This window comes from Peromyscus maniculatus, chromosome 7 (assembly GCF_049852395.1).
Source record: "Peromyscus maniculatus bairdii isolate BWxNUB_F1_BW_parent chromosome 7, HU_Pman_BW_mat_3.1, whole genome shotgun sequence".
Lineage (NCBI taxonomy): Eukaryota > Metazoa > Chordata > Mammalia > Rodentia > Cricetidae > Peromyscus > Peromyscus maniculatus.
The window spans coordinates 54,582,360-54,609,383 of record NC_134858.1 but is presented as its reverse complement, the minus strand read 5'-3'; the positions used below and the strand labels follow the sequence as shown (position 1 = coordinate 54,609,383).

General features: G+C 50.3%; 1 protein-coding gene across 2 annotated transcripts; it reads left to right on the top strand.

Moving 5' to 3' along the window:
* Positions 1 to 26,562, top strand: Scamp5 (secretory carrier membrane protein 5). Of its 2 annotated transcripts, XM_006971537.4 has the most exons (7): positions 1 to 120; positions 14,461 to 14,512; positions 15,508 to 15,636; positions 20,098 to 20,254; positions 21,379 to 21,480; positions 21,885 to 22,002; positions 23,987 to 26,562. In XM_006971537.4, exons 2-7 carry the CDS (start codon positions 14,506 to 14,508, stop codon positions 24,179 to 24,181), a joined length of 708 nt encoding a protein of 235 aa, XP_006971599.1. In that variant the 5' UTR covers positions 1 to 120; positions 14,461 to 14,505; the 3' UTR covers positions 24,182 to 26,562. The 2 variants fall into 2 exon arrangements, with proteins under 2 accessions (XP_006971599.1, XP_015859679.1); XM_016004193.3 differs by lacking the exon at positions 20,098 to 20,254.
* Positions 26,563 to 27,024: the final 462 nt, after the last annotated feature.

Below are 27,024 nucleotides of genomic sequence, written 5' to 3'. Positions count from 1 at the left end.
GCACTCCCCGCCCCCAATCCGGGAGCCGCTGGCGGCCGGCTCCGCGCCTCCTCCCCAGGTGCAGCGCAGCTCAGCGCGGTGCAGCGCGACTGCCTTTCTGCAGCTGAGCGGTCGGGGCTGGTAAGTCCTGGGCCTGGAGACACGAGGAGGGCTCTGCAGGGAAGCTGCGAGCTGGGCTGGAGAGGCGTCAGCGGCTCCAGTTTCCTGCCTTCAAAGCGACCCTTTGCATTCGAGGGGGCAGGCCGAGGTGCTGGAGAAGTGGGGAGTCGGAGGTGACCTTCCCTGTTCGGGGCGGTGAAGAGCTCCCTGGGCGCCCCTAAACCCTCCTCTCCAACCCCTGTCATCCTCTGTCCCCGCATAGGGAGCCCGGGATTTGGGTGACGTCAGACCCTTCGATGCTGGAGCCTGAGCCTGGGCCTGCCACCCAACAACCCCCCAGTTCCACCTGGCATTCCCTGGAAACCGGCCTCCTTTTGGGATGGCGCATGTGGCCGGGGAAGGGGGGCGACTGGAATCGGGTGACCGTGGTATCACTAAAGGCGCCTGCCTGCAGGTGGACCCAAGTTGTACTCACCCCTGGGCGGCCGATCTTTGTACCGCGGGTCTGAGCAGCCTGATTTTCGGAGGAGCGGGGGATGGGTGCACTGGCTAGGGCCCGGATACCACCTGGGGTTTGGGTCGTGGGATAGGGATGCTGGACGTAGCGCATCCAACGTTGTCACCAGTCGGTCACGAGGAAGGAGGGGAGAAGTGTAGGAACCAACCTCTGTCCTTGCCTTGGGGTTCGCCTGATCTGGAGGCCCGGGGAGTCAAGTAAGAGTAAAAACTGGCTGTCCAAGGCCTCTTAAACCTGCGATGTCCCAGCTTGAGGAGAGCAGCGAAGGCCTGGGCTGGAGACAGGGAGGAGAGGCAGGAGCTGTCCCCTAGGAGACCATCTGGAAGTGGGATTTGGAAGGAGGCAGAGGCAGGACCGGGCATCTCAGGGTGGTGGTATGGGCAAAGTCCAGAGGTGGGAACGAAGCACAGCTGCTCCACCCAGCCTGTCTGTGGTGTGTCTGGGGGAGGGGTGGTCGAGAGAAATTTGCAGCCCGTGCCTAACCCATGACGCCTTCACCGTCAGGACTGGGAAAGAGGGAAGTGATTCTGGCAGGGGCTCGGGTGTGTGTGTGTGTGTGTGTCGACAGAGAGATTTGGCTTGGGGTTGCTAGTTTAGGTTCTGCGGGAACTTGGAAAGACGGGGAGCCAACTCTGTATTGCTGGGGGAAGACCATGTCATGAATGGGCCACAGAAAATGGAGTGTTAGTGGAGGAAACTCAGTATTAGGAGTCCTGGACTTTGTGGCTTGCTCTTTCTCTTTTAAGTTTTTTAAAAGTTGTATTTATTTATTTTTTATTTTTGGTTTTTCGAGACAGGGTTTTTCTGTGTAGTTTTTGTGCCTGTCCTGGATCTCACTCTGTAGACCAGGCTGGCCTCGAACTCACAAAGATCTGCCTGTCTCTGCCTCCCGAGTGCTGGGATTAAAGGCGTGCGCCACCACCGCCCTGAAGTTGTATTTATTTTATATGTATGGGTGTTTTGCCTGCATGTATGTGCACTGTGTGTGTACTTCAGAAGCCAGCATTGGATCCCCTGGGACTAGAATTACAGACAGTTGTGATGTGAGCTGCCTTATGGGTACTGGGAATCGAACTTGGGTCCTCTGGAAGAGCAGGCAGTGATTTTAACTGCTGGGCCCCCTCTCCAGCCCCAGGGTGGCTGCTTCTTTAGCCTCCTGTCTGCATGGTCCCTGCTGAACAATTTGATTACCCCCTCTGTGTATCTTTCTGCCAACACTTACTCTAGGAACAAAATAACTGGACTGAGATTGAGGAGGTGTTTTGTTCTTTTTTAGAGGCACCCTCTGAATTCTTCCTTTTCCCTCTTCTCTCTGCCTCTCTGGCCTCCTCCCCACCAGAATTCCTCTCCATGCCACACTTCCTGCCTCGTTGTCAGTCTGGAGTCTGAGTTTCCTGAAGGAAGTGTGATGGGGCTGGGTTAAGAGAAGTGCTGGCCTTAGCCTGTTTAGGAGAAGGCATTAATCTTCCCACTCCCATACTTTGGGAGGCTGTCCAAGTCTTAAGTACTGACTATGGATTGACTGTGCTCTGTGTGGGTCTTTCTGGCCCCATCTGAAAGCTCCTCCCCACCGTGGACCTGATCTTCTCTACTGCAGGACCTGTCCCCACCGACTCCACACTAAGGAGTGGGGCAGATCACCATCTGGCTTCCACCTCCAGACTGCATGGGATGCAGTAGAAGGGCGCATGCCTGTAATCCCACAGTTGGGGGCCCGAGGCAGGAAGATTGTGGGGATTCAAGGTCAGCCTGGGCTCCTGAGCAAGGCTCTGTATCAAAAACAGAACAGCCTTCATCTGTGAGGGATGGAGGAAGAGACCGGATGAGTAAGCTAAGCACCCAGTGACTGCTTTAGGACTTACGCAGTGGGATGTAGAGCCGGACTGTCTAGGAAGGCTTCACAGAAGAGGTGTGAGAAGTGTTGGAGCAGGTGATAGGGCTGGGCTGCTGGTTCGGGGTCACAGAGGTGGCCAGACATGATATTCTGCATAAAGCTGGGTGTATAGAAACTGGTCAGCCTATGAGAGAGAAACAGGGTATCAGGGAGGGAGTATTTGTAGCTGATTGGCATAAAACTTCGAATGCCAGGTACAGGATCTGTAGGCGGCTACTACAGCATCATCGGCGGCATGGTAACAGGGCCAGGCGAGTGCTGTTTTCTGAGGGTGATTCACAGTTTCAGGGCTTCAGGACTACAGATGGGATTAGATAGACTACAGATAAGGATAAGGGGGTCAGGGATAGAACAGGAAGTGGAAACTTCCATCTTAGCCAATAGGCTGTGGGAAATAGAAGAATGACCATTTTTGTGCCAGTAGATGAGGCGCTCTTCCTGGCAAGCTGAGAGCACTTAGAAGTAAGTAGCCTCAGGCCCCTGGCTGGACCCGAAGCCAGGCCTGACTTCTTTATATCCACCGTGCGCCTTATTTTTACTATTGCAGGACCAGTCGCACTAAGGACTTTTTGAATAAATTACCCTCTAGGTTATATTGAGTCAGGGGTAGTGGTGTGCACCTGGAATCCCAGCAGCTGGGAGGCTGAAGTAGGATGGCTGGAATTTCAAGGCCAGTTTGGCCTAAATAGTGAGTTTCAGGCCAGTCAGGGCTACCTAGTAAGAGCCTGTGCCAAAACAAACTAAAACAAATTTTCAGATTATACTTGGTATCTTATTTGATAATAAGATGTTTTATTAAGCCTGTATTTTTTCAGGAACAATGTAACATGCTCCCAGTTACAAAAGAGTCTCACTTGAGGAACAAATTGCTACTTCTTCAAGTAAGAATTTTGGTTACAAAAGCCAGCTTTTTTTTCATCTCTTATATCACCCCCTTCCTCAAGCAAAAGGTAGCCTTGTCCTAAGGAGAAAGAACCCTGCAGACTTCCATTTCTGTGACTTCAGCCTCCTGTAACCTTTCTGAGCCCTAAATTACCTCTGCTTTTACCCTCAGCAACAAACCAGACTTCCGCCCTGGATCATTCCCGTGTGACTTTTTGACTTCTCTGTCACCATGAGCTCACCTTTGAGAAACAACCTGGGGTCTGTGGTAAGGGTTGGGCTGGAGCCAGAATTAGAGGAGCCTCCTCCTCCCTTGAGGTTCCTATAATTTAGTTTTTAACCTTCCTTTCCTGCTTTCCTTCCTCGGTTTTTTTCTGGAGGACGTTGTTGTGGAAGCAGGCTCTCATCCCATATCCCATTCTGTTTGGGGAAGGCAGTGCCTCCTTTAGTCTATTCCGGCCCCCCCCCCCCCCCCCCCCCGTCTTGTTATCCTTGGCATATGGTCACTTATGCAGTTTTGAATTCCTCCCTGACCTCAGGGACTTACCTGCTGTGTCCTTCAGGGCTAGAGACGGGACCTACTGTCTTCTAACATCCTTGATTTCTCTATTGCATGAGCAGTGTCCCTCTGCGTCCTCTGGCTCCATGCCCTCAATCACTGGGCCATTTTGCCTACATGCCCTACCCAGCAGCAGACCCCAGTTCTGGGTTCTGTACTCAGGATGAGGAAAACTTGTGCAGACCATCAGACCAGGGCAGTCTGACTCTGCTTCCAGCAGAGTGTCCTGTCTCAGTCATCTCCCTGTGTCATCTAAAAAGCCTCAAAACTCTTTCCTTGTTCTTATCTGCTCTGCAGTCTGTTCCATGGGAGGACCATTCCAACGTGGACTGTTTCCCCAAAGTCCTTTTTCAGGAAGAGAGAGGGTGATCAGGATGTGCTAAGGGAGGCAGAGCCATACCTGTGTTCCTGCCCACTTGTTCTTTTTTTTTTTTTTTTTAAATAAGAGCTATCGAGTTGTATTTTTATTTTATGTATGTGAGTGTTTTGTCTGCAGATGAATCCGAGTGCCACATACATGCCTGGTGCCTGCGGAGGCCAGAAGAGGGCCTTGCATCCCCTAAACTGGAGTTACAGACACTTGTGAGCTGCCATGTAGGTGCTGGGGATTGAACCTGGTCCTTTGGAAGAGCAGCCAGTGCTCTTAGCATCTGCATCATCTCTCCAGCCCTTTCTTTTGCTTTTTCTTTCTCTCCTTTTTTTTTTCTTTATTTTGAGACAGGGTTTCGTCATGTAGCCCAGGCTGCTGTCCTACACATGTTGATCTTCCTTCTTCAGCTTTCAAGTGCTGGATTATAAACATGCTACCACACTGGGCATTTTTCATGCCTCTCTATCTCTCTGTCTCTCTGTCTGTCTGTCTGTCTGTCTGTCTGTCTGTCTGTCTCTGTCTTTCCAAGACAGGGTTTCTCTGTGTAGCCCTAGCTGTCCTGGAACTCACTCTGTAGCCCAGGCTAGCCTCGAACTCACAGAGATCCACCTGTCTCTGCCTCCCCAGTGCTGGGACTAAAGGCGTGTGCCACCACCGCCCTCATGCATCTCTTGAATTCTGGTAAGGCACGTCCTTGTGGGAAGCCCTACTCTGTATTAGGGATACTGACCCTTTGTGTCTCCCAAAGTACCACTGCCCATCAGCTCTCTTCTTCCTCTCCATCTTGAGCCTCTCTCCTGCTTTCTTTGACGTCTTCCTCCTGGTTTGTAAATTGTAGTTAAGTTTCCCGGCCTGGAGAAAAAGCTTTCTAGCCCGGTGTCGTATCCTGCTGCAGTTTTGTTCATTTATTGAAACAGGGTCTCACACTGTAGCCCAGGCTGAACTTAGCCTCTTTTTTTGAGGGTCATGGGGGTTTATAAGGATGGTCTCATGTAGCCCAGGGTGGCCTGTAACTCACTGTGTGTCTGACAATGAGCTAGAGCTGATCCTCTTGTCTCTACCTGCCAAGTGCTGGAATTGCAGGTGTGTTCCGCCGCACCCATTTTGTAGGGTGCCGGAGATTGGACTCTGGCCCTTGTGCCTGCAGACCAAGAGCTGCAGCCCCAGCCCTTGTCTTGTTTGGTTCTGATGCGGGGTCTTGCTCTATAGCCCAGGCTGGCCCCCTGGTTTCTCCTCCCAAGTGCTGCTGTGGTAGGCATGCACCGTCCAGCCTGGATATTTTTTTTTCTTTTAAGATGTTACTTTTGATTATGTGTCGGTGTGTGTATCTGCATGTGGGCATGGGCTCCTGAGTGCAGGTGCCTGGGGAGGTCAGAGGTGTTAGATCCCCTGGAGCTGGAGCTACCGGTTGTGAGCCACATGATGTACCCTTAACCACCAAGTCAGCCCTTCAGCTGCCAGACTTAATTCTTCTTCTCACTCGTCTTTTCCTAGTTTCTTGGCAGCGTGGCTTTTACTCTGCCACTTCCTTGAAGCTGTGACCTTCTGACTGTTTGGTCAGCCCATGTCACACTTGACTGCTCCATGGCCATGGTCATTGTTGACCTAGTTGGCCAGTCATTAAAAAGATTAAGATAGATCTGTACTCATTAATAGGAAAGTTTTTCTTTCCTTCTTTAAAAATATTTTTTCTTGGGCCTGGAGAGGAGGCTTAGCAGTTAAGAGCACTGACTGCTCTTCCAGAGGACCTGGATTCGGTTCCCAGCACCCACACAGTGGCTCACAGCCATCTGTAACTCCAGTTCCAGGGGTTCCAGTGCCGCCTTCTGACTGTGGAAGGTACCAAGCATGCATGTGGCATACCTACACACCTGCAGGCAAATCAGCTCCCAGCACCCACCTGGTGCCTTACCGTCATCTGTAACCCTCGTTCCAGGGGGTCTGACACTCCTTCAGCCTCCCCAGGCACTGTACACACGGTACACAGACACACAAGCAGGCAAAACACCCAAACACATTAAATAAATCTTTTGAAATAATTTTTTTTCATTTATTTACTTATTGTGTGTGCACATATGTGCTGCAGCATCCTTACAGAGGTCAGAGGTCAACTTGTAGGAACCAATTTATTCCTTCTATCGTGTGAGTCCCGGGGAGCTCAGGTCGTCAGGCTTGGTGGCAAGTGCCTTGATCCACCGAGCATGTCAAACCTCTGTTTTTTCTTTCCTTCCTTCTCTTTTTCCCTTTCCTTTCCTTTTTCCTTTCTTCCTTCCTTCCCTGCCTCCCTTCCTTTCTTCCTTCTTCTCCTTCTTTTGGAAGCAAAGTTAGGATCTATATTTATTTACCTTCTTTTTTTGTTTGTTTTTTGAGACAGGGTTTCTCTGTGTTGTTTTGGTGCCTGTCCTGGATCTCGCTCTGTAGACCAGGCTGGCCTCGAATTCACAGAGATCCGCCTGGCTCTGCCTCTCAAGTGCTGGGATTAAAGGCATGCGCCACTGCCGCCTGGCTTTTGTATTTTACATTGAATTGTTCCCATGCAGTAAAGTTTTGTTTCTTCAGGAAGACCTTTTTGCTTCCTTTCCTGGCTTAGGAACATTGTTTTTTTGTTCCTCTTCAGTGAGAATCCTCTCAGTGTGGCAGGGGAGCTTAAGTATGTATGGGTTGAACCAGCTGCGAGGGCGGTATGGACAGTGGTGCATCTTGGGTGTTTTGCTCACTTGGTTGTTCAATGACTGAAGAAGCTGGGTCCAAATCCACGGGTTCTGTGTTACTCCTGTGTTGTTGTTAGTTTGTTTTTTGAGACAGGTACCCTCTATGTCACCCTATCTGACCTGGAACTCACTGTGTAGACAAGCTGTCCTTGAACTCACAGAGATCTGCTTGTTTCTGCCTTCCTACTGCTGGAATTAAAGGTATATCCACCATGCCAGTCTTCTGCATTATTTGTGCTCTCTGTCTCCTTCTCTGTCTCTCTTCCTTTCCTTTTGAGGCAGTGTCTTGCTTCTTAGTTCCCATTGTCCAGGGTGGCCTTGAACTCAGGGCCACCTGCCTCAGCCTCCCTCCTGAGTGTGGGGGTTACAGGTGTGAGCTTCTTAGAATTTTCTTTTTTGAAAGATTTTATTCTTTTCAATTATGTGTGTGTGTCTGTGCATGGATATATGAATGTGAGCATCGATGCCTTTGGAGGCCAGAGGTGCCAGACTTCTGGACTTCTGGATTTACACAGGGTTCTAAGCCTCCTGGTGTGGATGCGGAGAATCAAACTCAGGTCAGGGTGTTGCCAACTTGGCTAGGGTAGTTATCCAGCTTGCACTGGGGATAGCCTGCCGCAGCCTCCCAGTTCTGGAATTATATGCACGTCCCCTCATCCAGCCTGCTTCTGCATGGGTGTTGGGGACCCAAACCCCTTTCCTTATGCCTGTGTGGCAAGTACTTCATCCAGGAAGCCATCCCTCTAGCTTCAAGATTTTTTTTTTTTTTTGGTTTTTCGAGACAAGGTTTCTCTGTGTAGCTTTGCGCCTTTCCTGGAACTCACTTTGTAGTAGCTTCAAGATTTTTATCTTTATTTTTTAGAAGGGATGAGAGGACAGTATCTTAATATGTATTCCAGGCTGGCCTGTAGCCTCCTGAGCCTCCCAAATCCTGGGAGATTGTATTCCTGTATTCCACCTGCCTGAGCCTCCCAAATCCTGGGATTACAGGCCTGTACCACTGTACCCAGCTCCAAGTTTTATTGTTGTTACCATTACTAATGTTTTGGCGTGTGTGTGTGTGTGTGTGTGTGTGTGTGTGTGTATGTATCCCTGTGTGGGAACACACATGTATGCATGCGGAGGCAGAGGTTAGCATCATGTGTGCTCCTGGATCATTCTCCACTCCATGTATCGAGGTCTTTTGCTTGAACTCAGAGCTTCCTCGTTTGGCTGGTCTCACTAGCCAGCCTGCTCTGGGGATCCCTTCTCTGCTGCTGGAGAGCTGGAAAAGCAGGTAGGCTACCACTTCTGCCTGGTGCTTGCCTGGCTGCTAGAGAGCTGAACTTCGATTTTCAGGCTTCCCAGCAAGTGCTTCTGCTACTGAGCACCTCCCCAGCCCTGCAGGGTTGTTTGTTTTTCAAGCTCAGTTTCTTTTACATTTATTTATTTATGTTGGTTTTTTTGGGGCAGGGTTTCTTTGTGCAGACTTGGCTGTCCTGGAACTCGCTCTGTAGACCAGGCTGGCCTTGAACTCACAGAGATCTGCCTGCCTCTGCCTCCCTGAGTGCTGAGGTTAAAAGTATGTGACACCACTGCCTGGCTTTTTTTTTTTTTTTAACTTACCTATAGATCCGTCTGTGTGTGTGTGTGTGCATGTGTGTTGTGTATATGAGTGTCAAAGGACAACTTCTAGAATTTGTGTTTGAGCAAGAGAAAAGTGGGGGGAAGAGGAGCGGGGGCAGGTAAGCAGGAGCAGGTGCACGCATGTCACAGTGCCTATGTGGAGGTAGAGGACCCTTTTGGGAGTCACTTTTCATCTTCCTCCTTTTGTTGTTGTTGAGACAGGGTCTCTCTGCATAGCTCTGGCTGTCCTGGAACTCACTCTGTAGCCCAGGCTGGCCTCAGACTCACAGAGACCCGCCTGCCTCTGCCTCACTACAACTGGCATCCACCTGGTTTTTGAGACAGGGTTTCTCCTGCTTTTTCTGCTCCGCCCACTTAGGGCCAGCTGGGCTTCAGGCTTTCTACAGTCTCCTGTCTCTAGTTCCCATCTTGCTCTAAGGGGATCACAAGTGTGAGCCATCAAATCTGGCTGTCAGGGACCCAGGGATTGAACTTGGGTCTTCAGGGTTGTGTGGCTGGTGCCCACTGAACCATCTCCTCAGCCCTCAAAGCTTTACTTACTTATTATGATAAACATTTTAGCTTTATAAAACAAATGTCTGAGTTGGGCCTGTTAGTGAATGTCTGTTATCACACGTGAGATTGAGGCAAGATGGTCATGAGTTTGAGGCTAGCCTAGGATACGTAGTGAGTTCTGGGCCACCCTTGGATACAGTGTGAGGCCGTGTGTCAAACCAGGCAACCAGCCGAACAAACAAACCCAAAGTAGTCTGAGGAGTTTTGTTGCTGTTGTTGTTAGGATGAAATCCTTCACTGTGTCCCATGGTTTTAAGTGCAAAACCAGACCTTGCCCATGGCCTTCAGGGAAGGGATAAGCCCGTTTATTTTTCACCCCTCCCCACCTTTTAATAATATTCTAATTATGTGTACGTGTGTGTCTATGTATGGATGTGTGCATGTGGGTACATGTGCCCAAGGAGACCAGAATAAGGTGTCGGATCTCCTGGAGTTCCAGGTGTTTGTGAGCTGCCTGGGAGTGCAGCTTGGGTCCTCTCCAGCAGCAGGAAGTGTTCTTCACCACTGAGCCATCTCTCCAGCCCCTGGCCACCCTTTAGCTTTCCCTTTCCTCCTCCCACTTAAAGCTTTCTGCCCAGTCTGCCTCCGCATCCCTGGACAGGGATGCACTGCTCTGTCGGGCTCCTGTTTCCTTCACGCCTTTGGCCCAGCTGACTCCTACTTGACCTTTGCCCGGTCAGATCTGGTGCTGCTTCCTCTGTGGAGCCCTTGTTGGCCGCACCGGCAGGGACCGGGAGATGTTGTTTCCCACAGCTTTCCGTGTTTGCTGTCACAGAGCTTAGGTTGTGTTGTGATTGCCATTAACTGAGAGCTCTGCTCTTGCCTCCTTCCTCTCATTCCAACCTGCCCTGTACGGTATCACGGGGAGTACGAGGCTGACCCTGCTGTGTTCCAGTGCCCCACATCTGTCTGCAGCTGCTCCTCTTCATACTGAGTCCACGGCTTTCCTCACCTACTTACTCCTGAGTCCCTCAGAATCTCACCTTTTAGGTTCTTCCTCCATCGATTATTACCTTCTTTAATTTTTTTTCCTATTTTTGTGCATTTGACTCAGTATCTTGTGTAAGTAGACCCATAAGGGAGCTCTATTTTGTGAACAGTTGTTTTTCTTTTTTAATAAGTAGTTCCCCCCCTCCCCCTCGCCCCCACCTTGTGAGATAGGTCCTTTGGTTGTTCAGGTTGACCTTGAACTCCCGATCCTACTGATTCCATCTCTTTATTGCTGGCACTACAGACATGCTCAACCATGCTTGGCCTATACTTTCAGATTAAATAGTTTTTGGCAATGATATCACGCAGGAGACTGTGTGTGTCCTTCTGTGCACACATTGCCTTTTTATCCTGTTACCATGAATGCTAAGCTGGATCTTCTGGTCTGCCAGATTCTTTCGTTTAGGAATGTCTTTTCTCTCTCAAGAGTCATAAGCAGTCTGGAATGTGACTCTCACACTGCTGCTCTTCCATAGCAGCCTCCACACAGTGGTGTTGGCAGCCAAGGAAGCCCTGCCCGTCCCAGGGTGTGCAGGGGCTGCAGAGTGGAGAGTTGTGTGCACGGGTAGTATATTGGTGTGTTCCTTACCCGTGTGTGTGTGCTCATGTGAGCTTGTGCGGAGGTCAGAGGAGAAGGTCAGGTGTCCTGCTCTATTTCCTTATTCCCTTGAGACAAGATCTCTGGAGGTGGCTGTTTTGGGCTAGGCAGGCTGGCAAGCCCCGGTGATCCTGTAGTCTCTGATGCCAACAGCGATGGGTTACAGGTGCATGTAGTCACATCCAGCTTTTTATTTAGGTACTGGGGGTTCAAATTCAAGTCTCTCATGTTTGCACAGAAAGCCACTGAATGGTGATTTTGAAGAATTCTGTTATTCCTTCTGCTTTCTCAAAAGGACTTTACAATGACTCTGGGCTGAAGTGCTGGCTATTCCAGGGGACCTGGGTTTCATTCCCAGCATCTACATGGCAGCTCACAACCATCCATAACTCTAGTCCCAGGGGATCCAACACCTTCTTCTGGCACTACACACACACACACAGTTCACAGACATACATTCAGGCAAAACTCTGAGACACATAAAATAATACACCTAAAAAAAGAAGAACAAAGGGACTTTTTAAAAGTGCTGATGATTAGATCCAGGGCCTTGCACATCCTATTTATTTATTTTAAAGAAAGATTTAGTTTTAGTTTATGGGTCTAGATGATTTGCCTGCATGTATGTATGTGTACTGTGTACCGTGTGCCTGCCTGGTACTGACGGAGGTCATGAGGACATTGAACCCCTGGAAACTAGAGTTACAAACTGCTTTGAGCTGTGATGTGTGGGTGCTGGGAACCAAACCTGGTTTTCTGCAAGAGAAACCAGTGCTCTTAACCACTGAGCCATCTTCCAACCCCCCTTTACAATTTTTACATTTATTTAGTGTGTGTGCAGGCACACAGGCATGTGAGCCTCATGGAGTACTTGTGGAAGTTGGAGAATGAGCTGTGGGGGTCAGTTCTCTCCTTCTACCGTGTGGGACCTAGGGACCAAACTCGGGTCATCGGGCCTGGTCTCAGGCACTTTACCCAATGAGCCAACCTGCCTGCCCAAGCCTTGTACATTCTGATCATGCGATCTACCACTGAGCTTTATCGAAGGTCCCTTCGTTTCTTCCCGTTTAACCCTGTATCCCAAGCTAGCTCTCACCTAGTGCTCTTCCTGCCTCCGCGTCTTGAGTGCTGAGATGACATAAGGCACGTGCACTTTTTCACTCAGTGTTTTGAATCCATTATTGACAATATTTATATTTATATTTCCCTCTAAATTTTTATCTGGAAACTTCCAAACCTAACTATAAAGTTGGAAAGGTAGTTCAGGGCACCAGGTCTCTTTACTCAGATGGATTCATTGTTAACATTTGCTCTGTAATTGGGCTTGGTGGCAGCTGCTTTTATCTGCTGAGACTTTTTTTTTTTTTTTTTTTTTTGGTTGGGGGATAGGTTTCTAGATAGGGTCTCTCTGTGTAGCCCTGGCTGTCCTGGAACTCACCGTGTAGACCAGGCTGGCCTTGAGCTCAGAGATCCACCAGCCTCTGTCTCCTGAGTCCTGGGATTACAGGCGTGCGCCGCTGCCGCCGCTGCCGCCACCACCACCCAGCCTCACTAAGCCCTATGTCTTCACTTTTAACGTCGTAGATTAGTTTTGCTTAAAAACAAAACAAAACGAGGTCTGGAGAGATGGCTCAGAGGTTAAGAGCACCGGCCACTCTTCCAGAGGTCCTGAGTTCAATTCCCAGCACCCACATGGTGGCTCACAAACATCTGTAATGAGATCTGGCACCCTCTTTTGTGTACATAATAAATAAATAAATGTTAAAAAAAAAAGAAGTTAAAAAAACAAAAAAACAAAAACAAAAAAACGAAACCGTAGATCAATGTCAGCCAAGCTTTGAAAATGGTACATTGCCATTGCCCTTGACCATTTTTCTGGTCCTGGTCACATACATGTCCACTAAGGGTGCTGTTCCAGCAGGGGATTGCACAGTGGCTTCCCTGGCCGTTTGTCATCAGTGTTGACTTCATGTGTGTGCCAGCAAGACTTCTGCTGAGTTTCTGACCCTGTGTGCTCCAGATGCTGGCACGAAGCCCTGCCTGCAGTCTTCCCACCGTGCCTACGACACAGCTTGTCCTCCTGAACTTCTGTATCTCTCCTCACACATGCTTCTGGTGGTAGGCCATCATCATTTGCCCAGTGCTCTGAGTGGCTGAGAGCCTGCCTGTTTGCTTCTTTCCTCTTATTCCTCCCCCAGGTAACTGACCTCTTAATATCCTTAGGAATCCCAGTCTCACTGTTGTGGCCAGATTGGCCTTGAGCCTGTGATTATCCTGCACCAACCTGGGGCTGCAAAGTGTATACCAACATGGCAGGCTTGTTTCCCTTGCGTGACTGACTGCAGGGGCTGTGGATGCTTCATGTGAAGCACAGGCCATTTCTGTCTTGCTCAGTCTCTTTCCTTGGTACCTGGCAGATAATGAAGTCCTAAAAAGTGAACATATGGCAGGAGGGAGGCCAGCTTAGCCTATGAGGATCAGAGAATGGGATGTCCTTTCCTACCTTCTGCGGGTTTTCTTTCTTTCTGTTTTTATTTATTTATTTACTATTGTGTGTGCTACATGTGGTCAGAGGACATGATTTGCAAGTCAGCTGTCTTTTTCCACTGTGGGTTCCAGGGCTCTAACTGAAGTCACCAGACATGTGCAGCTTTTCCCCAGCTGAGTTATTGCACTCGCCCTGGATGGGGTTTTCTGAGGATAGACTTTGGGCCTTGAGACAAAAGGTGGTTCCAGTTTCATTTCTGCTGCTATTAAAACACCCCGATCAGCTGGGTTTGGTGGTACACACCTTTAATCTCAGTATTCAGGAGGCAGAGGCAGGTGGATCTCTATGAGTTCGAGACCAGCCTATTCTACATGGTGGGTACCAGGCCAGCCAAGGCTGCATAGTGAGACCCTTTCTCAAAACAAAACACACTGGCCAAAAGTGACTTAAGAGAGGGAAGAGTTTGTGATGCTTATAGTTCCAGGTTATAGTCCATCACCGAGGGGAAGTCAACCAGGGTCTTAAACAGCTAGTTACTTACCATCCACACTCAAGCAGGATCTTAAACAGCTAGTTTACTGTCCATACTCAAGCAGGATCTTAGACAGCTACTTTACCATCCACAGTCAAGCAGGATCCTAAACAGCTGGTTTACCATCCATAGTCAAGAGCAGAAAGAAGGAAGCACATGGATGCTGCTTGCTTACTAGCTTACGTTCAGCGAGTTTTCATCACTTATACAGTCCAGGATCACCTGCCCAGGCAATGGTGCCTCCAGCAGTGTTCTGGGTCTTCCCACATTAATTAACAGTCAAGACAGTCCCCCACAGACATGCCTGTAGACCAACTTGATCTAGGCAACTTCTCAATTGGAGCTGTCTTCTCAGGTGATTCTAGATGGTGACAAGTTGACATTTCAAACTAACTAGCGGTAGTGGAAACAGCTGGAAGGATGTGGATGATGCTGTGGTGGCTCCTCAGGGTGAAGAGCTGCCCCACTTGGGTTCATGCCACAGTCGGAATGGGAGCCTGTCCTGCCTCAGAGAGCGTGACGCACAGCTGGAGTGTGGCGCATAGCTGGAGTGTGGCCCACAGCTGGAGTGGGGGTGGGGGGAGCTGTGTTAGACGGTGTTCTGATCCTCATTCTTATCTAGTCTTTCTTTCCTTCCAGTTCAGGACAAAGGTGTGAGCAGGCTTCTGGGCTGGCTGGTCCATCATGGCGGGTAAGGAGAAGTGGGTCCTGTGGGGTGGACATGAAAAGAAGTGTAAAGTAGCTGGCCCTTGTCAGAGGCCTGCTCTTTCTGTATGCGCCCCTGCCCCCCATTGTGGCTTTGGCTGTCTGAGAACTTCATAGCACCATCTAGTCCTGTGTCAGATTTTGAGCCTGGGGACCTGAGTTGAGCATCTTGATGGCCCTGTCTTACCTTCCAGCTGACAAAGTGGCAGCATGGGTGGCCTATCCCTGTCCCTGGTATTACCATTGTACTCAGACTTTTCCCTCTGGTTTCTAAAGGCCCAGAGGTCCGTAGTGTCAAAGCTGGAGGGAACTTTAAGGACCATGTAGCCCAGATTCCGCTCCACGGAACAACCGAGGTCTGGAGAGGGCCAGTGAATTGAATGATGGAGTAGAGGCTAGGACCCACATCTCCAGACTCTCATCCTTGCCGTGGAACTTGCTCTGTGTGGAGAGCACCTCACCCTGATGGCAGCTTTTATTATTTTTGTGTTCTTTTGAGAGATGCTGTTTTAGCATCTTTGATTTCTTTGGGACCATCTTGGCAGATTCAGGAAATAGACAGTTGGGTGGGGATGGCAAAGCCGCCAGGGGGCAGGGGCAGGAATATATAGGATCTATAGGCAGCCCAGCCTGGGGGAGGGAGCAGGGTCAGGAGTATATAGGATCTATAGGCAGCCCAGCTGGGGGGGGGAGGGAGCGGGGTCAGGAGTATATAGGATCTATAGGCAGCCCGGGGGGGGGGGAGCGGGGTCAGGAGTATATAGGATCTATAGGCAGCCCAGCCGGGGGGAGGGAGCGGGGTCAGGAGTATATAGGATCTATAGGCAGCCCAGCATGGGGGGGGGAGCGGGGTCAGGAGTATATAGGATCTATAGGCAGCCCATCTGGGGGGAGGGAGCGGCATATAGAACCTACAGGACCAAGAAGGGAGGGCCAGAAGAGACATCCAAGGTGATGCCCTGCAGTGTATCTCACCCACAGAGAAAGTGAACAACTTCCCACCATTGCCCAAATTCATCCCGCTGAAGCCATGTTTCTACCAAGACTTCGAGGCAGACATCCCTCCTCAGCATCTCAGCTTGACCAAGCGCCTCTACTACCTCTGGATGTGTGAGTGCTGTGGGGATGGATGAGGGAGAGGTGCTGGCCCCGGGGAGGGGTGCTTGCGCATCCCGCTTTCCAACTGTAGCATCTGCATGGTCTGGGAAATCTTTCCCCTGCCGCTCCCAGGCAAGCTCGCTCCTGCTGGCCGGCTCCACAGCTGGGCCTCAGATTCTCTCATTTGGCCTCTTTTCTTCTTCTTCCCCTGGTTGCTCTCCCTCGTTCACAGAGCCTCTGAGCAGGGTTTCTTTCTGCAGTGTTATTTTTCTTTTGGCTTCTCTACCCCATCCCGCTGGAGTCCTTTTCCAGGGAAGCCGTGGTGACTGCCAAGATTCTGGCTTTGGAGAAGAAGCCTTCCTTTAAAGCCTCATGTTTCTTGTTGCCTTGCTCAAAGAGCAGAGCGTTCCACTGGGAGTTAGGAGACGTGGGATCTGGTTTTTCCGCTCTAGTTCCCAAACAGTGGGTTCTCTGTTGTAGAAAGAGTGGGGCTCACGGACAGCTACCATTCCAGGTAGCTGTGTGGCCGAGGGTTCTAATGCTTTAAGGATTTAAGGCCGAGGATTTAGAGGTGCTGTTTCTGCTGCTCTGTGGCAGCCACCACGATGGAATGGTGTCATCGTGAGGTGTGTGGACTTGACTTTGCTCAGGGCAGTCAGAAGGCACTGCTCAGGCATGTGAGGGGAGGGCAGGCTGTGGTGGGACTACAGTGGGCATCTGTCACAGGTGTCACTGCCTTGGCTCAGGCCTGCACTCAGTCGTGTTGAGAAGGTAGTGAAGAATGCTGCTGTTTTGGGCGAGCGAGGTATCTCAGTTTGTGAATGTGGAGTCAGCGTGCTTGCCCCATAAGCCCGATAGCCTGGGTTCAATACCTGGAACCCATGTAAAACGTTGGGTGTGGTGGCTAATGCCTGGAGACCCAGTACAGGGCGCGGTGGGAGGCACAGGCAGGAGACCGGCACCTGGAAGCTGGGAAGGCTAGCGGAGTTTGGGGTACAAAGTGCAGACACAAGAGAGACCCTGCCTTAACAAGGGAGACGGAAAAAAATGGCTCCTGAAGGTTGTCCTGTGTTGTCGTTGTGCACTATGGCAAACTAGACAGACACACCACACACAACACACACACACAACACACCACACACCACACACACACTCAGACACAGACAAACTATATACACATACCACATATACACACAGACTCAGACACATCATAACACACACACACACACACACACACACACACACACACACACGAGAGAGAGAGAGAGAGAGAGAGAGAGAGAGAGAGAGAGAGAGAGAGACACTCAAAAACAAACCACACACATACACAGATATACACCACACACACAGGCTCAGACACATCACATCACAACACACACACACACACACACACACACACACACACACACACACAGTAAAAAGCAAACAAACAAAAATCACCATCTTGCCGGGCGGTGGTGGCGCACGCCTTTAATCCCAGCACTCGGGAGGCAGAGCCAGGCGGATCTCTGTGAGTTCGAGGCCAGCCTGGGCTACCAAGTGAGCTCCAGGAAAGGCGCAAAGCTACGCAGAGAAACCCTGTCTCGAAAAACCAAAAAAAAAAAAAAAAAAAAATCACCATCTTTACAACAGGCCCTTCCTGGGGCAGTAGTAGCAGAGGCTCAGGCTCTTAGACTGTTCTAGGACCTGCCTTGGCCTATGTTCAGAGAAGGGTGTCCTGCCCTGTAACATAAGACGAGGAGTTGGACAGGTATGGATAGCCTGTAGATGTTGGAAGGAAAACAAGATTGCCCTTGATGGCTTCTGCTTTTCCCAATTAATAAGGAGGAGGGGGCTGGAGAGATAGCTCAGCGGTTAAGAGCACTGTCTACTCTTCCAGAGGACCTGGGTTCAATTCCCAGCACTCACATGGGAGGCTCACAACTGCTTGTAACTCCAGTTCCAGGGGATCTGATGCCCTCTTCTGGCCTCCACAGGCACTGTATGCATATGGTGCACAGATACACATGTAGTTAGAACACCCTGCACATAAATAATAATAATAATAATAAAGGTTAAAATTTAAAAAGATATTGTAAAATAAAATAAAATAAATTTTAAAAAGAAATATATAGAGAAGGATAGAGGGTGGGGGCTTTGGGGAAGGTGGGTGTCCATGTTCATAGCAGATGAGGATGTGAAAGCCGGGCATGCACAGGGTCATCTGAGGGTGGTTGCCGTGAGTTTCTAGTCCTTCCAGGCTTCCCAGTGGCAACCTTTTTTCTTAGGGACATTCAGCTCAGGCAAAGGTGTGTGTTATGGTCATTCTGGGTCAGTGCACACCTTTAATTCCAGACTTAGAAGGCAGAGGCACATGGATCTCTGTGAGTTTGAGGCCAGCCTGGTCTGCATAGTAAGTTCTAGGTCAACCGGGGTCATACAGTGAGAACCTGTCTCGAAAGAAAAGGAGGAAGAAAGTATAACAAAGAACTGTGTACTCTGAGCTGGACAGGGAGAAGAGTAAAGACAGAGACTGCCTCATGGCTGGAGAAGTACGGCTGAGTCAGGGGGTGTCCATCCCAAAGACAGAGAGGAGAATTGCAATAGAAACACTAGAGCAAGTGAACTGGAGATGGCTGAGCCTGGGAGAATGATGCTAGCCAGTGTGATAGTGGGGGCTGTCTTTTCTGTGTGTAAAGCAAATACCGGCCAACAGGATAGTTCAGAGGTAAGGGGCTTGCCATCAAGTCTTGACAACCTTGAGTTTGAGCTCTCGAGCCAATAGTGGAAGGAGAGAACCAACTCAGGGTTAGGGTTGCACATTGTCCTCTGACTTCCACGTGTGCGCCATGGCAAAGACAGACAGACGACAGGGAGACACACACACACACACACACACACACACACACACACACACACACACACACACACATCGCCCCACATGTTTTTTAGAGAACAAACAAAATCAGTAAGAACAGAAAGCTGTAGGAAACTTTGAGGCAATGAACAGGAATGGAGGAAACACCTGAAATACACAAGAGTGTCCATACTTGTCATGTGGGGAGGACTAAGGTGGGTGTAGCTACATAGTTGATACAGTTATCAGGCCAGGTCGGCCTTAGGGGAGCCTTCTGCCTGGCCCTAGGCTCCTGGAACTCTGCCTTATGAGGAGATCTGGCCCAGAAGCTGGATTTAAGGGCTATAAATACTTCCTTAAGTCCTTACTAGGTGCCTGTCAGGTGCTTTGGTCCTGAAACAATGTATCTAAGCCTTGAGATTCAGAAGATGAGCGTAGGAGCCGGACTGTTTGTTTGAGGCCACGATTGAGCCCACCTTCCCTTGTTAACTCAGCAGGTCTTTGGGGACTCAGCCCAGGGTTCAGAGGAGTCGTCTGGGGGCTGAAGACCTAGGTGTATGTTAATGCCGGTGTCTGTTTTTGAATCTGTAAAGAGTCTTTAGACCTCTGCCAGCTGTGACTCATTGATGCCATGAGCCCTAGGATCTTCTAGGTGAGGTGAGAAAGGGGAAGAGGAGTCAGGATCTCACCACTGAGGAATTTCTAGTCGGGATGATGGACTGGAATTTAATTTGGGGAACTGCACAGCAGTCCAGATCTGCAGGTCACAGGAAAATGAGATAGGTAAGGAAGACATCTTGGAGGAAGAAGAACAATGGGAGTCTGAGGAATGGATTAGATAAGGACTGAGCGTCCAGCCACTGTTGTCTGCTCTCACGGACACGCCAGGCAGGTGGCCCAGTGGCTTGAAGAGATGCTTCCAGAATGCTTTTTCTTCCCTGCTTTCATGTCCCTGCTTTGTAAGAAAATATATAAAATGAATCTCTTGCCTTGGGGTTGGTGATTGCTGTGGGTCTGGGAGGACCAAGGACTGAGTTGTGGTCTTGGGGGTGGATCCCGGCCTCTTGCACGCTAAGCTCAATTCTAACACTGAGCTACCTCCACCCCCATTCCAGAGGCCTTTCTTACAAGGACAGGACCCCAAGGCTTGGAGATCCTTTCAGGGGGCTTTCTGGGTAGAAGCTCTGGGTTCTAGAGACTCTTGGTTGTTGGGATTTCTCAGATCCTTAGGGGTGGATTTGGGGAGGGGTTGACCCAAGCTCCCAGCTTTCTTTCTTACAGTCTGTACTCCCTCTGTGTGTGTGTGTGTGTGTGTGTGTGTGTGTGTGTGTGTGTGTGTGTGTGTCTTTGTGTATTCATTGGTATGGCGTGTGGGTCACCTGTGTATGTGTTTGTGTCTTTGTGTGTTTATTGGTATGGCATGCGGGTCGTGTGTGTGTGTGTGTGTGTGTGTGTGTGTGTGTGTGTGTGTGTGCACTTGTATGTGTTGTTGCCGTGTATTTGGTTGTGCATCTATATGGAACCCTGGGTATGTGCCTCCATGTTTGGATACTCACGTCTCTGTATGGACTCTGGTGTCTCTGTGTGTGTGTATCTGGTGTCTATCTCTGTGTGTGCATGTGCTTCTGGGTCTGCAGTGAACAGCGTCACGCTGGCCGTGAACCTGGTGGGCTGTCTCGCGTGGCTGATCGGAGGCGGGGGAGCCACCAACTTTGGCCTCGCCTTCCTCTGGCTCATCCTCTTCACACCTTGCTCCTACGTCTGCTGGTTTCGGCCCATTTACAAGGCCTTCAAGTAAGTGGTTGGTGCTGACCCCAGCTGCTCCCCCTGCTTCCCTCTGTCTGCTGTCCCCCAAACTCTGTCTACTGTTTTCCTTATCCACCTTTGACTGGGACTGTCAGGCGGAGCTTGGGCTTCCTGGGAGGTCCAGGCTGGGTTGAGAGGGTTGGGAGTGGGACCCTCCTTATCTCCTTCCATTTCAGTCTCTCCTGCTTGTCAAATTTTGCCTATGGGGTCTTGGTGGAGCTGTCCATCCCTGTACCAGTGGGGAATGACTGATTTGGTACCCAGAAGATCCCTATTCATGTGACACTGGAACCAAGAGCCACTGACACTGTTCATGTGCCAATGATGCCATCCAGTTCTGTGCCAAAGGGAATACCTATCTATGTATTGATGGGGCTAGCTGTCTTGGTGCCAGGGAGTGTCCACCTAGTGCCAACTGGGATTTTCAATTTTGGTGCCATTAGGGCTGTGCATAGCAACAAGGCTGTCTTTATGCCAGCAGACTATGCATTTCAGTGCCAATGGAGCCTTAAATCTCTTTGTCAATGGGACTAACCATTATGTGCCAATTAGCTACTGTTGTGGTGCCAATAAGGTATCTATACTGGTACCACTGAGGTTTTCTGTTTCTGAAGAGCCATCCATCCCTGTTCCAGTCCCTTGATAATGGAGCTATTTATTTTTCCCACAATGGAATCATCTGTCTCTATTTAAGATCATTGATACATGTGTCATGGGTGGTCCTTTCATGAGGACATCCTTTTCTTTCTTCTTCTTTTTTTTTTTTTCTTTTTGGTTTTTTGAGACGGGGTTTCTCTGTGTAGTTTTTTGGTGCCTGTCCTGGATCTCACTCTGTAGACCAGGCTGGCCTCGAGCTCACAGAGATTCGCCTGGCTCTGCCTCTGGAGTGCTGGGATTGAAGGCCACCGCCGCCCGGCGAGGACATCCCTTTCTTGTACACAGGCGTAACTCATGGAAACCTTTAAAGATCGGTGGATGACACCCATCCCATTTAGACCTTCATTTAAAGCCTTTAAATGTCTTGTCACTTATGCCCCGAGGAGCCTTGGGTTCCTGAGTGCAGGGAAGCCCAGCGCTTCTGCCCAGGTGACAAACCATTCTCTCTGCCACAGGACAGACAGCTCCTTCAGCTTCATGGCCTTCTTCTTCACCTTCATGGCGCAGTTGGTCATCAGCATCATCCAGGCTGTGGGAATTCCAGGCTGGGGTGTCTGGTAAGAGGCAAAGGGCTGATCTGGGGCTGGTAGGAGTAGCGTTTGGGTTTTTGTTTACCTGTGTACTAAGATGATTTGCTTTTAAGGGAACCAAGTGGCTTGTTATGGGTAGAATGAGTTTTGGGGGTAGTGGAGTAGTGTTCACCATAGGATTATAGGGGACAGAGAACTGGGGAGGGGTGTCTGGGTGGCCAAGGAAAGTCAGACTTTGTGTGAAAGCTGAGGAGGAGAAGCCTTCTAGCTCAGGAGCTCTGGGCACATAGGCTCTGGAGCTATATATCAGTCATAGGGTCCTTCTGTGGCTAAAGGTATAGTTCCCCCCTGTGTCAATGAGATGATCCCTGGGGTGGTTCCTGGGGCCCCTTTTCCTACATCCATATCCCACAGCTGGCTTCTTCCTACAGTGGCTGGATCGCCACCATCTCCTTCTTCGGGACAAACATTGGCTCAGCGGTGGTGATGCTCATCCCCACGATCATGTTTACAGTTGTGGCTGTCTTTTCCTTCATCGCACTTAGCATGGTATGTGTAAGCCTCAAGGGTAAGGGGGTGGCTTTGGGAGGGGACTGTGATCTGAAACCACCTTTCCTCCAAGTTACAAGAGGATTCAGGTGGGGGGGGGGCGGCAGCTGTGGCAGAGGCAGGCGGATCTCAGTGAGTTTGAGGTCAGTCTGGTTTACAACGCGAGTTCCAGGACAGCCAGGGATGTTACAGAGAGAAACCCTGTCTCTAAAACAAACAACAACAACAACACAAAGGAGAGGATTCAGGAGGTTGGGGAGCTGGTGGGTAAAGCACTTGTTGCATAAGCTTGAGGTCCTGGGTTTAGATTCCCAGAATCCACAGCCTGACATGGTGGCAAATGGTTGCAACCCTAGAGCTGTGAGCAGAGCAGAAACAGGCAGATTCCAGGTTGAAAGGCCAGCCAGTCAAGCTTCAGATTCAGAGAGAGGTCTTATTAATGAAATCAAACCTGAGGCTAGTTACTGGAGTGAATGCTGGAAGATCAGAGAAGCAGAACAAGCCACAGCTACCTCACCTCGCCAGTTCCTCAGCGGATCCTGTTTCCTTCATCCAGTCCTCATCCAGAATGAATCTCAGCTGAACTGTGCTGCTCAAAATCCTAAAAGCTTAACCGACCTAAAAAGCTTAACCAGCTCTAGTTCCTGGTTTTCATGCCTTACATACCTTTCTGCTTTCTGCCATCACTTCCTGGGATTAAAGGCTCACTTCCTGGGATTAAAGCTGTTTCCAGTGTGGCTTTAAACTCACAGAGATCCAGATGGATCTCTGCCTTAGGAATGCTAGGATTAAAGATGTGAGTGCCACCATTTTCTAGCCTCTGTATCTAGTGACTGTTCTGTTCTCTGATTCCAGATAAGTTTATTAGGGTGCACAATATTTTGGGGAACACAATATCACTACAGGGGCATTCTCCAAACATGAGGTAGAGAGCAATGGAAGAAGCTAGCTGAAGTTGACCTCTGACCTCCACAGGTACATGCAAATGCACCCCTCCTGCGTTGGGATACAACACACACAAGTGGCCTCTGAGGAGATCCCTCAGCGGGTAAAAACCACAACACACACAAGTGGCCTTGAGGAGATCCCTCAGCGGGTAAAAACCACTTGCTGTCCCACTGTGAGGATCTGAGTGTGAAAACTAGGAACCCATGTACAGCCAGGCACTATGAGCATCGGTAATCCCAGCACTCCTAGGCAAGGTGGGAAGTGGAGAGAGGAGACACTGGGCCGTCTAGCCTGAGGCACACAAAACAAGAAGAAACGTTGTCTCACATGAGGTGGAAGGTAAGAACTGACACTGGAGTTTGTCCTCTGACACCTGGAGTCACATGAACGAGTGCGCACAGGCACACACACACACACACACACACACACAGGCACACAGGCACGCACACACACACACAGAGGCACATACTCTTTTAAAAAAAGGAGGACCCAGAAGTCTTCTGACTTACTTACTCTGAGGGCTTATTTTTCACAGAAGGATCCCATCTGTTTCCTGAACGGCTGCCTACCCCATTTAAAAAAACAAAAAAAAAAATTCATTATTGGCTTTTTGAGACAGAGTTTCTTTGTAGTCCTGGGTGTCCTGGAACTCTCTCTGTAGACTAGGCTGGCCTTGAACTCAGAGATCCGCCTGCCTCTGCCTCCTGAGTGCTGGGATTAAAGGTGCACACCACCATGTTCCACTTTAATTAATTAATTAAAAAATTCATCAATTTTTGAGATAGGGCTGTATGACTTCTAGGCTGGCCTCAAACTCAAGATGTATTGAAGAATAACCATGGACTCCTGATCTTTCCACCTCCATCTCCCAAGGGCTCGGGTTAAAGGCAGGTGCCACTCTCCGGGCTTTTTTGTTTTTATTTTTTAGACAGCCGCCTGAATCGTGATTCTCCTGCCTCTTCGGGGACTGTAGGCCTGCAACACCCTGCATGCTCTCCTCTCTGACTAGCCCTTCCTTACGATTTTCTTCTTACAGGTTCATAAATTCTACCGGGGCAGCGGGGGCAGTTTCAGCAAAGCTCAGGAGGAATGGACCACCGGAGCCTGGAAAAACCCACACGTGCAACAGGCAGCCCAGAACGCAGCCATGGGGGCCGCGCAGGGCGCCATGAATCAGCCGCAGACTCAGTACTCTGCCACCCCCAACTACACGTACTCTAATGAGATGTGAGCCAGCCAAGCCCACCAGGAGGCGGGGCTGGGGGCCAGTGGGACAGGGGGCTCATGCCACATCATCTGTGTGGTGACCAAGCAGGGTTCCCCCTTCCCCTTTCTCCCTCCCGACTTTGTACAAAGAATCAGAGTTATATATATATATATGTGTGTGTATGTATATGTATATGTCTATTCCCTGCCCCCCACCTTCTGGGTCCTGCTCTTGGCACCCCAAGAGCCGTGGGCTGCACAAAGATTGGCCCTGTGCACTGGTAGCTGAGTCCATGTCCCCTTGTGAAATAACGTGCAGTGGAGATCTCTTGTCGTGGTGCTACATGTGTGTTTAGAACTAAACCAGCTCCCCTCCACCCCGTCCACCAGGCTGCCCCCCCTGGCCCTGGCCCAGGGACTCCTCATGGGGCAGGGGGAGGCCTAGCAGAGAGCCTGGCACCCTGTGTAGAGTTATGAGCCGAAGCTATTTCCCCCTTTGGTCCCATTGGGAAGCAACAGTATTTAGCATTCATGGTGATAATCTGTTCTGGAGGGTGGGGCGGAGAGGATGTTTCCTTGCTCCCTGGAGTCCTCCCCTCAACACATCCCCCCCCCCCACCCGTTTCTGCCTCACTGTTAGACTCTGTGCTCTCTTCCCTAGCGGCTCTCCTGGGATCTTTCTTCTCCCCATGAAGCTTTTCTTTGTCTTCCTAAGGCTGAGTGTCCCCCATTATGTCTGCTTCCAAGACTGCACAGATCCCCAAATCTGATCTGCTTCCCGGGGGTTCCAGGAAGCTGACATGGGGGCTGAACCAGCCCTGATGTGAACGGGGTACACAGCTTGGAGATGGAGAGCACATTTGGTACTTGGCACCCAGGGATTGGAAATGCAGGCCTATTTCCTTGGCTCCAAAAGCCTGGTCTGCAGAGGCAGGCCGCTCCTCCCTCTCCGGCTTCCCTCTTCTCCCCATCCTCTTCCAGTTCCTCTGCATTTCCTGCTGAGCTGAGTTTTAGCTGTAAAGGCACTGGGAGAAGGGCGGGCATGCATGGAACTCACTGTTGGCCCCTGGGGGAGGTGCCAGCCCACAAGGGCTTCTGGGTATCTCAGAGTGACCATTGGATTCCTGGGTAGCTGTTCTATTTGAGTATGTCAGAATGGATGGAGCTCACAGGGCCAGGCCTGAAGGGGGGGGGCTCAGAAGAGAAGTCGAATAGAAGCCCGATGAGAGGGTAGCTTGCCTCTCCAGTCCCACTTGCCCTTGGCTGCCGGACAGATTCTGTGGAGATGCTCCCAGGCCCAATGCAAGCACAATGTCCTGAGTAGGATTCCTGGTTGGCGGGGAGGGAAGAAGGACTCTGCCTTTAGTTTTTAGTTTGGTGAGTTTTGCCCCTCCCTCCTTCCCTCCATTCTCTTGAGAACAACAGGACTTGGTTCCTGGCCTTTGCTTAGTTCTGTTAGAACCCCCTTCCCTTTCATAACTGATCTCAGTCCCTGAGACTGTCTCTTCCAAGCAGTGGGTGGACATTGCCTGGTCGAGGATCTGACTGTGTGTGAGGCCTGAGGTGGGTAGGCCTTACCAAGGAGCAGCTGCCTGTTTCTCACCTCCTTCCAACAGAAACTCACCTGGGCTAGGTAGCCTGGAGAACCAGACTACACTCAGCCATCCCCAGCTGGTTGGCCTTGGGACCTAAGACCTGGTTTCAGGCCACCTTGAGCTTTGATTTCCAGCTTCTTGTAAGAGAAGCCAAGAGTCTCTGGAAAGTTCCCTTCCTAATGACCCCTTAGGCTTAGTGAATTCTCCCCCTTACTGTTTCCTCTCTGGAGAACAGTTGTCATAGCTCTGGGTATCCTAGGAGACCATGGGGCTAAGCCCTTCCTCTTCCCTCCTCCTGACCCCCAACTTCTGGCTCCCTTTCTCTTAGTCCTCTGGTAGTTCCAGGAGGGCTGTGATCTAGCTGCCAGCCTAGCATCCACAAGCTCTTGGATGTTACCTCCAGTCAATTTCCTGCCCTATCTGCCTTTCCTCTTTCCTGGCTCAGACCTATTGGCCATGCCTGGCGCTGCCCTTGGGAAAGCCTGTTACTGGTGTCTGGTCCAGCTGCTCAGGCCCTGGAATGCTGCATCTCCAGGCAACTATGCACTTTCATGAGGAGGGAACCAGGCTGAGAAATGGGGCTGGGCACAGACGGTTTGGTTTGGGGGTGGGAGGAGGGCCCAGTTGGTTCTGGGGGGTCCTCCTGTCTGTTGCCAGCCAGTGACCTGCTTTTGCATTCTCCTGGTGCCCACTGCCCCTTGTTTCCGAGAGACACAAACTATTCCCTAGCTGGCAGTTGACCTGCCTGAGCCAATGTGTCTATCTGTGGTAACTGGATGAACCATAATAAAAGGGATCGTTTGACCCTGTGTCTGTTCTGCTGTGTTACTTGTCTTCATGTGGATCTTTATGAGGCATTGATGTGGGATGTGAGGCAGGGTGTAGGGTTGGGTTGAGGGGATCTGTGGCCTGGCGTTCTGTGGTGCCAAAAACCATATACTTCTCTGTGGTCCTTTCCCTAAAGCAGCCTTGAGTAGGCCATGAGGTAAATGCCGTGACTACCAATTAAGAAGAAGAAATAGACGTAGTCTGTAACAGCGAGTGAGGTCCTGATGGTTGATGGCCCACAGTGGTAGGACTGGAACACAGGCCCCTCCTCTGCTCCCATGGTGGGTCATCCGAAGCTAATTCAGTAGCCTCAATGAACACAGGTTCTTGAGACCTATGATTGCTGCAGGGTGACGACAATTATTCCAATATGCTGAGACTTTGCCAAAGGTGTGCCCACGAGGAGTGCTGTCTAGATCCTCTGTGCTGGTCACCCCTCAAGATG

Coding starts and splice junctions, on each gene's coding strand:
- Scamp5 (XM_006971537.4), top strand. Junction 15,637..20,097: donor CCTCTACTACCTCTGGATGT/GTGAGTGCTGTG, acceptor CTGGGTCTGCAG/TGAACAGCGTCACGCTGGCC. Junction 21,481..21,884: donor ATTCCAGGCTGGGGTGTCTG/GTAAGAGGCAAA, acceptor TTCTTCCTACAG/TGGCTGGATCGCCACCATCT.